The sequence below is a fragment of the Ovis aries genome, chromosome 17 (assembly GCF_016772045.2).
Source record: "Ovis aries strain OAR_USU_Benz2616 breed Rambouillet chromosome 17, ARS-UI_Ramb_v3.0, whole genome shotgun sequence".
In the NCBI taxonomy this organism is placed as follows: domain Eukaryota; kingdom Metazoa; phylum Chordata; class Mammalia; order Artiodactyla; family Bovidae; genus Ovis; species Ovis aries.
Window position 1 is genome coordinate 58,125,323 of NC_056070.1, and position 15,685 is coordinate 58,141,007.

General features: G+C 44.9%; 1 protein-coding gene across 2 annotated transcripts in view; it reads right to left on the bottom strand.

Annotated features, from left to right (window-relative positions):
* FBXW8 (F-box and WD repeat domain containing 8) overlaps positions 1-15,685 on the bottom strand; it is a 118,539-nt gene that overhangs the window by 72,435 nt on the left and 30,419 nt on the right. For both annotated transcript variants that reach the window (XM_042234649.2, XM_027956546.3), the window contains 2 exons: positions 13,240-13,404; positions 9,115-9,203 (listed from right to left, as the gene is read on the bottom strand). In XM_042234649.2, the coding sequence (XP_042090583.1) occupies positions 9,115-9,203; positions 13,240-13,404 (254 nt within the window). The remainder of the gene's footprint in view (positions 1-9,114; positions 9,204-13,239; positions 13,405-15,685) is intronic.

Genomic DNA, 15,685 nt, shown 5'->3' on the forward strand with positions numbered 1-15,685 from the left:
GTGTCCTCCACTTGACCGTGAAGGCCCTACCACAGTGCCACAGCTTCCACCACAGCGCCTCACACACAGCTGAGAGAAGGGGGTCCCCAGGTAACAGCCCGACTGGCTTGAGTGGCACCGCCTTCTCTCTGCTGTGCCACTTCCAGTGCTCGTGGTCAGTGACACGCCCAGAACACACACATCGAGACGCAGGAGACGTCTCCCACCTACTTCCAGACTGATTAAAACCTCTCTACAAAACACAGAATAAATTACATTATTTCAGTAAATATAAAACTTTCTGTAGACATCCATCCAAGTCAGCTCCATTCTTCATGGCCAAAGAGCATGATAACAGCATAAATGTTTTGCTGCAAAAAGACTCACGAGGCAAATGCAAAAGACGCCATGCTCCTTTAAGATGGGAATGGAGAACAAGTGCCCTGCTTCAGCAGGTACTACGTGCTGACTCAGCGACAGGCTCTGGAGTGTGCCACATGAAAGCAACCACAGCAGGGGCGCCTGGACACCACGGTCATGAACTCGTGCTACAGAAGCGGAGGTCTTCCTGAGGAACAGACACTGGCTGGGGCAGAGGGGCCTGGACAGACTCTCGGTGCAGTTTCAAAGTGCTTCCCAACACTGGCCAGGAGAAGCAAGGACAGAGCTGGAAGGGGCGAGGGCTGATTTTTCTCCAGAGCTCCAGATGTCTTTACGGCTGCCTAATGACAATTACACTCAACCAATTAAGACACCACTATGACAGTTACATTGTCAGGGAGCCTCTGGACCCCAATGTTGATGGTTCTCTAATTAGTGCCTGTGCAAAGTACAATGGCAACTAATGTATTAGCTGATGTAAGAACACTAACGAAACACTAAGGAAGAAAGAAGCCTTTTCCAAACAAGGAAGGCTGCCCCAGCCCACGGCACGCATCAGTGAAGCTGTATGCTTTTCCCAGTCTTTCTTCTGCTTGGCAAGGTTGAGTTTACCTCCAAATAAACAGGTCAGAGACCACAGATGATTTTTTTTTTTTTTTTTTTTTTGTCAAAAGAATGGGAAGAGAGCCTCTTTCAAGCTCGGCACGCCAGAGCAATTGCCAATTTCAAATTATTTACCACCAAAGAGCTTTCATTAACTAGTACATTTCCAATAAGCAGACTACTTATTTGGGCCAAGAGACCTGAAGAAAAACGGAGAAACGTTGTACAGCTAAAAACCACCTTTAACCTTTTTTCCCATCTAAGTAGCCAAGCGGGGGAGGGGATGGTTCCATTTTGCTTCCAGGTGCCAGTGCTAATTTGCTGAAAACAATTTTTTCAAGGTTCTTCATCACAACCAGGGTCATTGTTTTCATTTAAGAATCTGGGCCTAAGGTTAAGTGACTCAGCCAAGGTCACAAGAAACATTTTAGTGGCACAGCTAGGATCAACCTGGGTCCCCAGGCTTTTCTCTAACCGCTGCTTTAGCCAACAAGTCACTGCCTTCTCCAATGACAGTGTCTTGGAAACAAATATGGCTTTTAAGAACCATTCTCATTTGAGTGCAATACAAGGAATTTATCCTTTTCAATACTCTTAACTCAGGCTTGCAGGACACTGCCCCTGACCCATCAGTTCTACCACTATAGCTCAACTGGAAGTCAAGAAGCCAATGATGAAAAAGCTCCATGTGCTGGCAAGGGGTGTGGGACTGGGCAGATGCAAAGGTGCCTCCCACACGGGAACGGTTAAACTTCACCCTCGGGATTTCCTGGGCAGTCCAGTGGTTGAGACTAAGTTTTGCAATACATGGGGTGTGGGTTCAATTCCAGGTTGGGGGACTGAGATCCCACATGCCTCCTCACAGCCAAAAAAACCAAACCATAAAACAGGAGCAATATTGTTACAAATTCAATAAAAATTTTAAAACTGGTCCACATAAAGAACAAAAAAAAAGTCTTAAAAAAACTTCACCCTCTACAGGACCATGCTCAAACTAAGTCACAGATTCCTTCTAATCAAGTACTCACGGCAGCCAAAAGAAGCCTAGATATGGGGGCCTCAGGCCAGGAAAGCCAATGGTTTCATCTGTGAGTCAGACCCAGTGAGTCAGTGGTGGCTGCCTACGGCCCTGCACTGAGGGTTCTGAAGCTGTTCTGTGCCCAGCTCACTACACGGACTTCCCAAGTCCATCGCTGGTTTGGGAGTGAGCAGGGGCAGCGTGTGCGTAAGTCATGAGCACCCTTCCTCCACGCAACACTGAACAACTCCTTGCTGTCCCTTCCAGACTCAGCTGAGGAGTCACTTCTCAGGAGAAACCTGCCTGGCTCGGAGCCTACCCTGGTGCCTCTCCCATGTGTCACGGCGTCTGCTCTACCCCTACCCTGCCTCTCTCACACTGGCCTGTGACCACCAGTGACTGTATCGCTTCGGCCTGTGAGCAAGGGAGGTGTACCCCTCCCTGTAGTGTTCCTCTGTGCTTAGTACATGCTCACAAATCTGACTTAAACTTAGAAGATGAAAGTGGTTTAAAGACTACAATGCAATTAGGCCGAGGCCCCTACAAGTGCAGTGCCCACATTTCAAAAAATGTTTATGCCCTTAACATGCAGAGGTTTTAGGAGCTAGTCACATACTCCATACTTTCTTCAATAATACCAAAGATTACAAATCAATGAAAGCAAGAGTATTTACTGTTTTCTATGAAACACAACTGTGTTGTTATTATGCAATTAACAAAATGAACTCAATCCCACAGTGCAGTCTTTCTGTGGAAATGCACTGCTGCAAACATCAAGTGCAGCTTAAGATGCATCAATTGAGAAATAATGAACATCTTAATGGACCTTATGAGATCCATGCACTACACACTTAAAACTGTTTTCCATACATCTTGGTTAATCACAATCAATAGAGTCAGAGTCAATGATGATTATGCAGAGTTATTGTAGCTGTGGCCCTTCCCATTATTCCTTGGAGAACCCGAGATGGATAAATGCAGCCATGAGTTCACCAGTATTTATTAAGGATATTCTAGAGCTCCTTCATTAAGGTTATAATAAATGTGAAGCTCTCCTCTGGTCTCTTATCAATATCTTACCTCAGACTTATTTACCAGAAGAGCATGTACACCTCACAGCAGAAAATAAATAAATAAAAAGTATTTTTAAGAAGAGGTCCCTAACAGGTAATGATTGGATTCCTTATGGGAAACAGTCCAACATCATAATAAGCAGCAGCACAAAATCCATATAACACAAGGTTGAAAGGAAAACTGTCAGGAGAAAGAGTTTGTTTCTTTAAAAGGGGGACAGACAAAGCAAGTCCTTAGTAAGTGTAAATACAGGGCGACACTTATCTAAGGCCATTTCTATCACCAATCTGTATTTACAAGGCATCTGCTATCATCTCAAGAGCCTCAAAGTAATCCTAGGCATTATATTATCTAGTTTTATACATTCACACGAAGCTAGCAGAATATCAAAAACACCACCTTGAGGTCTTCAGCTCCTGAATAGAAGTGGTTTTGAATTCAGGGCAAATACACACTACTTCAGATCAAAGCCACATTTTGGCATGGTTTGTGGTCAATACTAAGGGACATTTTTAATTACTGGGAAAAGCGGTGGGAAAATGGCTAAAAGCAAGACATTTCAGGATTACCTTAGACACATGACTACATCTGAAGTATTATTTTCCAACAGTTCTTAGCTATAAACAATGATAACAACAACAACAAAAAAAAAACAATGATAACATTCCAAGAAAAGTGTCAACAGGCAAAGTGAACCCAGAGATTCAGACACCCAATTTAACATATATAGGTTGGAAGCTCAAAATGTTGCTTCGTGTCTACAGAAGACTGGCAAGCCTCTCGACTATCCAGGTCGTGTGGACAGAGTTTTAGTCATAATAAAAGCCAGAACAACAGCTAGAGGTCACTTTGGCTGCTAGAGACATGCAGGCAGTTTTGCTCTGTGTCCTATGTCCTACTTGCCTCAAAGGGAATGGAGATGGGGAAAATCAATGTAGACCAAATGGGACAACAGAGAACTTCTTAGGGAAAGACGACCACTAACACCTGGCGACACTCAATGATAGAGATTTCCCACCAACCATCCTTGGGGGTGAAGAGAAACACGGACACACAGTCACCATTCTTTCCAGTACAGACAGGAAGCATACCCTAAAAAGGCAGATCACCATGGAAGAAAACGGAAGAGGGGTGGGAGGAGCATTCAGGAGTACTGAGAGAAACCTTGACACAGAAAGCGGACTTGACACTCTTTTTAAATCCAAAGAGGGGGAACATGGTCCTCTAATGTGAACAGAAAAGTGTGCTTTCCTATGCAAACTGAAACGCTTCAGACTTATGAATCTTAAGTAACAGTGAGGAGGGAGTTTATTGCAAAACACACCACGGTATACTCCTGGGCATCTGATAAAAGCTTCTGGTGAGCTAATAGCTTAATCGCCAGCACAAGGCCTCCAGTGAGCCCCCTGGCTGACTCTCCTCCAAGCTGTACCTGAGATGCTCTCCTTCACTAGATGGCAGTAAAGCAAACATTTCTGGCAAAGTATACCTAGCCCTGCATCTCAGGTTATAATGTGACCTTTCTGAACTCATGATGTCATCTGTTTTCAGCACCTGTTACTCTCAGTGTGACTGTGGAGAAAGAGGACCCTCTAGGTCTCACAACACAACACAGGACGGGGACGCTGTCACAGCCTCATCCCTTCTGGTCTCTTCCCTCAATGATAAACATGTCATTTGGGAGACATTCTACAACTCTCAGAGCTCTCACCATGAAAAGAGAGAAAGAAAGAAACAACCACCACGCTTCCTAACCACTTATTATCAACCAACTTTCCAGGTAACACCGCCTTCTAAGCCCAAGGACGGCACACACTAAACCTCACCGCGTTTCAGGAACGCTACCAGATCACAGAGGAAATGTAGACAGAGGCTCAGCTCTGACAGAAAGAGAAAGCTGGCTTATGTACACAGACCGGTGGCTTCTCAGCACAAGTTGCTCTCGGGTTAAAGAAATGGGAAATCTTAGCGGGCAAAAAAAAGTCTAAGTACAGGCTGTGTTTGAATCACACACTTTGTCACAGTCGCAGGGACTTCCAACAGCAAAGAAAAAACTGTTTCTGGCATCTTCTGGAATGCTGCACACACTGCCGGGTGGCCACACAACACCAGAGAGGTGTGAGGGGGGACCCGAGAAGGAGTCTGTGAGTCAAAGGTGCAGCAAGGCGGCTCGGGGAGCACAGTGCGTGCGGGGTCTTCCTTCTGTGCGTGCCTGCCCCGAAGTCTCCTGGGTGCTGGGACTGGTGTTCTTTAGGCTCTGCGGTTACACAAGCTCTTCATACACAGCCCATACACACCATTGTCAGAGGAACACAGTCAACAAGAGCCAAGTCTTGTTATTTATGGCACTGACTGAGAACGGGAAGGTACACTCAGGAGAGCGGGTCTGAGGGACGGTTTAGAGACTCCACGCAAAAAAGTTAAATGGGAAAGAACTTGAGGATTATTAAAGGCGTTTTATTTATTTTTTTTTTTTTTTACTTTGGGCACACCATGCAGCATGTAGGCTCCTAGTTTCCTGACCAGGAATCAAACCTGGCTTCCCTGCAGAACCTTAACCACTGGACCGCCAGGGAAGTCCCTAAAATAATTCCTTAATCTGGAAAAGATAAAAATCCAGCCACCTAAATCCAGTAACATGCATTTGAAAACAGAAACATAAACGGCACACACCAAAACCCATATTAGGAGCTGTGCTAGCAAGCTGGAAATCAGGCGGCTTTCTCTTCTCCACTTTCTAATAGTTTTGCAAAGACAATATGGTCTTACTGCTGTTTTCATTTTTAACAGAAAAGAAAGGTCCATACATGTCATAAAGGAAAACAAAACGACACTATAATAATAGGGCATCTGAGCATGGAGCCAGGGCTGGAGACGGCGGCAAGGGGCAGGGCGCTCACGTGCCCCCTGCAGAAGCACAGCGGGGCGGGCAGGGCACACGTATCAACCCCACTCCCCAGACCTCGGGAGCCTCCACGACCTCACGCAGGAGGAGCATTTCAGAACAGAATCTATAAAGTTCCTTCCAGGTTTCAAACTGTATGATTCTAAGTTGAAAAGAACTAGGAAATCAGAACAGACAAAAGAAGTCAGGAATTCCTCCAGTTTCTCATGTAACATATAGTATACAAGTTGGGGGAAGGGAATCTATTAAGTGTTAACACTCTTCTTCAGATTAAAAAATGTATTAGTATTACAGGGAGCTTAACGAAATATTACATAACACCTCTACTTTTAAAAGATGCTTACAAATTAACTGGGCATTTACATGACTATAAAGTTTAAAAATAAAATAACAACATAAGACAAAAATGTTTCGGTGAAGCCTCAAAGCTGTGTGGTTAGCTGCCCCATGAGCTGCAGATAATCACTTCCCTGGGAGGCATGAGAAGGCGAGATGCTGGCATGGGAGGCCGAGTTAATAGGCTAGCGTGCCATGGAAGCTGTGGGAGGCAGCAAGACTCGAGCTAAGCCTTAAAAAATGGAGACAGGGTTTCTTTTGGAGGTGATGAAAATGTTCAAGAATTAGATAATGGTGGATAGTTACACAACCTTGTGAATGTAGTAAAAATCACTGATTTACACAATTAAAAGGGTGAATTTTATGGTGTGTAAATTGCATCTCAAGTTTAAAAGACATGGTCAGAGGTAACTAGGACAGTATGGGGGGAGAAAAACCAAAGGTACCCTGGGAAAAGTAAGGAGGAGAAAGGGAAGGTTGGAAACAAATTTCAAAGGGCTCCAAGCATCAGGAAAAGGTAACTGGAAATTATCATCCATGAGATAGGAAGGGAAACAAACACTCATGGACAAGAGGGAAAGATCAAAAGCTCTGAGAATAATGTCTGCTTCCTCTGGTGGAAAACAAGCCTCAGGTGAGAGGCATCCACGTCCTGTTCATTTGACAGGGACTTGAGTGTCTCAGAGTTTATGAGCAAATAAGCATTTGATGGGTACCCTGGTTCTGTGTGAAAAGAAGACTAAGGGAGAACCAAGACTGGGTTAACTCTACCTTTCCGTGTAACACACATCAGTCTGAGTCTAGGCAATGCAACTCCAAACCAGCAACACCTACATAGAGGACTGAAAAACTGAGAAGAAGCTGGGAAAAGATTCTGCAACAGAATCTTCAATTATATAATTAACAAGTTTAAATGCAGATATGAAACATAGGTTACTTGCAGATATATAAAACTAAGCCTCCGAACAGATTCCACTTGCATAAAAAATAGAGAAGGAAGGAAGGGAAGAAGAAAAACAGGAAAAATGCAAAAGAAGTAAATGAGAAAGAAATGGTGGGGTAGCCACTGTCTCTTTAAGAAGCTCCTTGGAGATACATAACTGCAGAAAGCCTGGTGAATACAACATTGATTGAGAATGAGGTAACCGCAAACACCGCTGTTCTCAAATGAAAAGGGATTCAAGATCTGACCCAGAAAACAAGCATCGTAACCACTAGATAAAATTTTAATGATAAACACAAGACGCTGTATATACAAGCAAGATTGAAGTATCTGAGGCTAGGCCATCAACGTAAGGTTCTCTTAAAAAAGGGGGCTGTGAGGAGCCTCTCTGACCCACAGATCAAGTTTCATCTCATCGATCCACGAAACTCTGCCATTGCTGTGCTTTGTGCTGGCATAATCTGTGATGCTGAGCAGGCCTCAGGGGAACGGAGAGACAGGAAAAGAAGGACTGGTGTCTGGACTCATGGCCAGGCTGCCTTTTGTAAGGTCCACGTCCGGATGAGAAATTCATTATTGGCTTTCGAGAGTCATCTTCCCTATTTCAATTCCTTTTATGGCGTTCAGTTCAGTCTCAGTCTGTTCTCAAAGGCCTCTAACCAGGAGACCCCTGTAAGCTAGAATGATCCTAGTCCCTCTGGGAGCTACCAAGTAATCTCAGAATTAGCAGGTGAAAAGGACCTTACCTAGCATGAGCTCTCAGGCCCACACTTGAGTGATGGGGACAGAAGCCTAGTGCCACACTGATAACTGGATGGACAGAATTCTAGATTTCTAGTTCATTAATTTTTCTAAAAGCGACAGTTTTATGGCACTGCCAAGAAGGGCATTAACCTCGAAATCATGGCCAGGAAAACACAAGCTAAAGCAAAGTGTTGCTCCTAAGGTCTAACCTGTTTAGAGCAAAACACTTCTACAAAGGTGCTACGAAACCACAAAGTATTAAAATGATCTCTTTGAAATTTCAATTCAAGCAATACTCTTCAAGGAATGCTTCTGAAGGAGCTTTCTTTCAAAGGAAAAGGCTTTCCTATGACTATGTTGTTAAGTCCAAGGTTTCTGTTTGTCCATCCAGGGAGAAACTTCTTTTGGGCAGCTCACTTCAGAGTCAATCCAGACCCAAAAGTTTAAGTGTCCTGGTCTCTATGGCATTAGGTACACAACGTAAGACTCTAGTTCAAGACATACTGTTAATCCAAAAAGAAAATTACCGCCTTAGTATAAAGAAACACATAAAAACACCTCTCTGATAAAACATGAAGAATTCATGAAAGTGGTTTTTGGAATAGAAGCCAAATTCATAGAAGCTAAAATTAAATTTCTCGGCAATGGAGACAGATATGTAATAAAATGCCTATTTCAGGACAAGTTAACTGCAAATACGATCTGTGTGGTAGAGAAGGAAGATTACCTGTGTGGCCACAACCCTTCCTCATAATGAAGGCTTCAGAATGAGAAATCAAGAATAGGACCCGTTTTTGCCAACACTTACTATTCTTGAGTTTTTTATGTCTTCATAAAGAACAAACTGTTGGCCTTAATGAAAATCTAACATAATAACATGCCACAAGAGTCATTTAAAAGCTCAAAAGATATGAGACAAATGGATTACAGAGCCGCCCCACCCCACTCGCTTCAGAGCCCTCGACTACTGGAGGACACAGACAGGGGCTCCGTCTTATCTCCACGTGGGCTGTGAGTGGGAAGGCACGTGCTCCCAAAGGTAGAATGAGGTGGCTGAGACGCAGAGGTGGTCCGTGAAAAGTGAAAGACCTTAGGATGAAGAGTATTAAATGAAAAACTGTTTTTGCTTACCCAGCAATGACAACGCCATCGTGAGAATGCACATCACATAAAACTGCGTCGGGAATGTGTTCCAGCTCACTCACAGCGCCTTTGCGATTCTGCATGAGAAAAGGGGTGTGGTTTATACTATTCTCGGGATGGCAGGGAGACAAAGCATTTTGCTCTCATCTATATTCCACGGTGGGTTACCTACAGCATGGACTGTGTCCACAGTTAAAGAGACTCAAAAGGACACAGATGACAACCAATATGTTAAGCTACTAGCACTTTCAAGCTGCACACACTGAATGGAACTAGACTGTGAGACACTGGCCCACGCCCTCGGGGCTTACAGGACATAAACTACTTCACTCTGCAGAGGCTGCCGGTGAAGAAACACATAAAGTGTATTTAAAAAGTCCAGTTTGGTGGAGAGAAAGTAGTTAATGGTATTTTACCTGCTAACAGCTCTTGTAAGTGCTCTCAGAATAAAATTAAAACATATATACAACAAAATAAAAATCAGGGTGGAGGGGGGAAGGAGAGAAGACTTTATTTCTGATTGAGAGGTCAGAGGTTCATGGAAATGGTTTATAAAGGAAACCCTAAAACCCTTAACACAGTAGCTCCTGAGGTAGGTGAAGAGAGGCAAGAGGAAGATATATTTTCCAGTATATGCCCTTTGATGACTTTTGATTTATTGTATCATGATTGATTCAAAATATACACAAATAACTATTTTTAAAATAAAGGGAATCTGGAGGTATAGAAAATATTTACATGTGGGATGTTGGGAAGGGTGGGACAGTTACGCAAGCATGCATAAAGGTATTCAAGAATATCAAGCCATCAGAAAATATGAATACATAACTGAATCACTTTGCTATACACCTGAAACACAACACTGTAAGTCAACAGTACTAAAATTGAAAAAAAGAATACCAAGCCATCTATAACTTCACCTTTGTTGTACCAGCACAAGGATCAGAAATAGTATAAGTGCCAAGGATAGTTCTTCGCACACAAGTTTCCAATAAATGGTAGTTACTATTACTATCTACATTATTATTAGGAGACAGATGATGACATCCATCCATTAAAACCAACATTTATTAAGCAGCTGAACTCCAGACGCTGTGCCAGGTGATCCGCTCGGTGATCGCACTGAACTCAAGAAATGAGCCCAAGGCTGAGGGACACAAACTGGACACATCCAGGTGGGGCTGTCCTGCTGGTGTGAGACATGGGAGAGACTGCAAAGTCATCCGTGCAAGGACCATGGCCAAAGTGACAAGAACAGCAAGCTCTTTTGAGAGACCAGGCAGTGAAAGCAAAGGAGAGGGTCTATGCACTCACGGCCTCCAGGAAGTTCTGTCACGTGGCTTCCTCTTCATCCTGGGCTCCAGCCCCACACTGGTGTTCTGGATTAAGAGACCTTAGCACTCCACTGTGAAACAAGTGCGTGCAAACACCAGGGAAAGGAACACCGTTTCACCCTTGCTCTAAAGTCCAGGTAAGTTTGTACATTCACAGGTCACCCTCTATGTGAAGTACTGAGAACCCTGGGGTCCCTGCTGAGCTTCCCCAGACACTGACCTAGGAGATTTCAAACCAAATCACCTTCCCGACCCATCCAGAGGATGACCAGGGATAGCACCAAACTACAGCACCTGTGTGCCAAAGTCAAGGCTAACCGAGCTGCATACACAGGCCAAGCCCTGGGGGAGGAGCGTTAGATACCACTAGTCAGTCCTCTGGACTGCAGCCTGGAGGGCGCAGCTACTCTCAGCTCCACATTAGAGATGGGAAAGCAGAGGCACCCACAGGGGATGCATCCTGCTCTCTGCTCCCTTTCATGTTTTCATAAGGATTCCTTTCATTCCAGAATCACCACTGTTAATGCAAGAGCCATCACTAGACACTTGACCTCTGTAGACCTTATAGGTAACAGTGTGGGATGTGGGCCCAAAATGCTCCAAAGAGAAGCCTCCCTCCAGTCTGACTCCAGTTCATTCAAGCAACAACCTCTTACTGAGCACTTACCAAACACATGGCTTTGTGCTTGCTAGAGAAAGACAACAAACAGATGTTCACTTAAACTCTATGCAATCTGCACACAGGCATGGAGCTCCAGATGCTGAGGCAGGTCGCTAAACAGCGTCACTTCTGCCCCTCAGCCTGGATGAGGAGGGCATGCCTGCTTCCCCCCTTCACTCCCTCTGGTGTATGCAGGTGTGTGCGCTCAGTTGTGTCCAACTCTTCTGCAACCCCATGGACTGCAGCCCACCAGGCTCCTCCGTCCATGGAATTCTCCAGATAAGAAGACTGGAGGGGGTTGCCATTTCCTTCTCCAGGGGATCTTTCCAACCCAGGAACTGAACCTGCGTCTCCTGCACTGGCAGGTGGAGTCTGCCAGGTTACCAACTGCACCACCTGGGAAGTGTCCATTGTCCGTGGAGCAAACAAAGAAGTCAGCTGCTGTGTTCTCCCTTAGGATCTGACATTTATGAACTTGAGCCATGGTACATGGAGTACCTCCAGCTCTCTTTTGAGAGTGCTCACAACTCTCAAAAGCATCCCTCCTTCCTGGACAGAACGCCCTCCTCTCAAGCGTTCCTTAAATTATGGCCCCTCCTGCCAGGGTTGGAGAAGGCAATGGCACCCCACTCCAGTACTCTTGCCTGGAAAATCCCATGGGTGGAGGAGCCTGGTAGGCTGCAGTCCATGGGGTCGCGAAGAGTCAGACACAACTGAGTGACTTTACTTTCACTTTTCACTTTCATGCATTGGAGAAGGCAATGGCAACATACGCCAGTGTTCTTGCCTGGAGAATCCCAGGGACGGGGGAGCCTGGGGGGCTGCTGTCTATGGGGCTGCACAGAGTTGGACACGACTGAAGCGACTTAGCAGCAGCAGCAGCAGCAGCCAGGGTTAGACCCTTGGCCTTCCTATCTCCAGCCTGTCTCAGCAGGTTTGCTCTCGCTTATGTCCTTCACACAGACCGAGCCAAGCAAAAGGGGAAGAAGGGGCCTCCACCTGGTCTGGATGCACACGGCGGGCAGCGGGACTTTTATTTAGTGGAGGTGTCTTTGTGGTCTAAGCACAGCTGTGCTAATTCTCTTTGGAAGGGTGGCTCTCAAACAGGGGTGATGCTGGGGGAAGGAAGGGAATGCTTTCTGGCCTGTACTGGGGAGCGGCTGGAGATGCCGCAGAAGCAGAAGATCCTGCAACGCTCAGAAGAGCCCTCACTAAAAAAGATCTGGCCCCAGATGGTGCCAGCCCCAGGGCTGAGAAGCGCCAAGTTAAAGGAACACTGCTCTCATTGACTTAGCTAGGAACTGTGACAGTACCCAGATCTAGAATACGGTCACTAATCAGGTTGTGAGGTGACTGAGGACGGACGTGCACATAGGCAGTATGTGCCCATCAGTAATGAGCAAAAGCTTGTTCATCTCAAAGTCTATTGGGATTGACTTTTACAAGAGGGGAACAGAGAATCCAGTTCCATCCCTTCCCTCCACCTGAATATCCAGCCACCAGGTGGGAAGAAACGGCCACCAGGCTGGCATCTCCTCATGCCTCAGACAGCTCCATGTAACACTGCTCCTGACAGTGATTTCTTCAGAAACACTTCACTGGGTAAATGCGTAGCTGTGATCTAACATTTTTGGAGAGATTTTGAAGTGATAAACGTTATGGAAGCGAGCCAATAGGTTACATGAGGCAAGGGAAGACAATACTTGGAGACGCTTAGCAATCTCCCCCTTACATTGACCGGAAAGAGCACTTTCAGGCCCTCTTTTGCAATCAGGTGATGCTTTCTTGGTCCATCCAGGGAAGAGGCAACAGTGAAAGCACGCTACACGGAGCACCACTCCAAACACCCGACCATCAGAGGGAGGTGACTGGCACCTCAAGCTCACCTCCTCTCCTGGAGGACAAAGGACGCTCCCAAATAGGTGGCTGGAAATGAGGGCAGATACTCCAACGGTCAACAAGCCACCGTCAGCTGCAGGGACACTCACCACACCCTTCTCTCTGCTTTTAGCAGTGAGCCTCAGGCTGAAACTGGAGGGACTCAGGTTTCATCCCAGGTTTCATCCTGGGTCCCTGCAGGCAACTCCCCTGCAGGTAATGGTGCTGGCCACCGCCTACCTTCCAGTTGGTTCTCAACATGTGCTCCTTGGCTCGGCACTCTTGGAACACAAGCTTCCAGCAAGAATAATCGGAGATGCTGCTCTCGGGGAGGTGGCCTTCCTGCTGGCACAGCCTGTACCACAGCACCTCGTCTTCTGCAATCACCTTCCACGTCTTGCTCACCTACAACAGCCCAAGTGACACAAACATCAAGTTCTGCAATTAGAGACATCCCTTGTCATCCAAAAATCAATCAACACCTTTCTTTATCACTGCCCTGGGTTTATGGCAGTATAAAATGTCTCATTAACAAAATCCTCCGAGGCGAAAAAAATACAAGCAAATGTTTCCAGTTTTATCTTTCAAGATTTCAAAATTGCTGTACTACCAACCTAATGCCACATTTTAGACTAGTTGGTTAAATTATTTTATACATACACATGTAAATACAAGATATAAAGAGAAAAATACATGTAACAGACAAAAAATACACACTAACATGTTAACAGATACAAAATCACACACAGCTTTTCAGAACAGAATCTCTGCTTTTTACTAATAGGCACTTGTATTTCCATCTTATAGAGCTAGACATTGATGACCTCTAAAGTAAAAAGCTGTGATAAAATTAATATCCATAACCCAAACTTCTGGTCATGTGAGAAATTCAAATTCACTTTATGTGTGAAAACTCAGATTTTAAGTGTGTAAATAAAAAATATTCAACAGAAAAGGCAAGCTATTAACTAGGATGATAAGATCTGATAAGAGAGAAATGAACACTATATCTGGACTGGATTTCAAATCCCAACCGTATCCAGAGGAAAGGGTCGTTTTAGCCGTTAAGAGCTTTGTCTTCCAAGCCTAACTTTGGGAAATGATGGATTTTCTTCATCATGAGATTTACTGCACAAAGTCGGGCAGATTGTAAAGGATGGACTCCGCTGGCAAAATGAGACGGCAGATCCACATGGTCTGAGGCCTGAAACACATTCCGCTTGCTGCCCCCTCAAAGGCGGAGCCTCACTTCTAATAAAGTCATGACCAGCGGTTCTCAGCAACCTGCGCTCCATAACACTCCCCTGGGGCTACTCCAAGACATCAAATACTCAGATAAGAAGGAAGAACAGGAGACACAGTGAGAGAGAGCACACAGCGTGCGCCCGGCAGACTCTCCATTACACAAGGGTGCCTCACTTGATGAAGTGCTGCTGGAGTTAACTTTCTAACTACAGAGTGAAGATCGCCGAAAATCTGCTCCTCAAAAGAAGCGACAAGGATACTGCCAAACATTGTCAAAAAAAAAACTTTTCCAGAGCTCCAGAAATTAACTACAAGCTAGTAATATTCTGAGGAGCATTTATTCAAGGAAAACAGCTGACCCTTAGTAAGAATAGCAACCTTTGTGTTGTTTTCACCTGCATTAATCCCATCCTCGTCCCCCAGCTCCATGGCAGCCTTGAAAACCACCAGCCTCCAACTACAGTAGCTGTAATAACCAGAGGTCTAACAACTCCCAAGGAGGCCAAATGGGTTTACAGCTCTCCAAAAGCATCTTCATCTGATCTGACTTTGATCTAACTCTGTCCTATACCCAGGACGTTTGTCAGAAAAAATAAGGGACTACTGTTTAACAGTGCAGCTGCCTGACATGGCACTACAAACTTGGGCTAAAAGGAGGCTGATCGAAAGACTTAAAAGGAAAACCTAGAGAGTGGAACACCCCATTATAAATATGTTCAAAATACTAAAGGAAAGCATATCTAAAGAAATAAGCATATACGCACAACATCTCAGAAAGTACAGAATATTGATAAAGAGATAGAAATTATTTTTTAAGAACCAAATAGAAGTTTTATAGTTGAAAAGTATAATAACTGAAACAAAAAAAAATCACTAAAGGGGCTTAACAATAGATTTGAGCTAGAAGAAGAATCAGAAAATTTAAGGTCAATTAAGATTTTCCATACTGAGAAAGAAAAAGATCAAAAAAACAAAAAATTAACAAAATTAACAGAGCCTCAGAGAACCATGAGACATCATCTGAGTGGACCAATATAGGCATTATAGGTGTCCCAGATGGGGAAGGAAAGAGATAAAGGAGTAGAAAGGACACCTGAAGAAATTAAGGAAAAAACTCTCCCAAATTTGAGGGAAAACATTCATCTGCATAGCAAAGAAGTTCAGCAAACACCATGAAGAATAAACTCAGAGACTCACACCTGCTGCTGCCGCTGCTGCTAAGTCGCTTCAGTCGTGTCCGACTCTGTGCAACCCCATAGACGGCAGCCCACCAGGCTCCCCCGTCCCTGGGATTCTCCACCTAGACACAGTTAGACTGTAGGAAGCTGGAGACAGAATCTTGAAAGGATCTAGAGAAAAAAGACTCATGCACAAGGTACTCCGTACTTCTCCTCAGAAATCACGGAACTCAGAAAGCAGTGGCCCGCAGCATATTCAAACC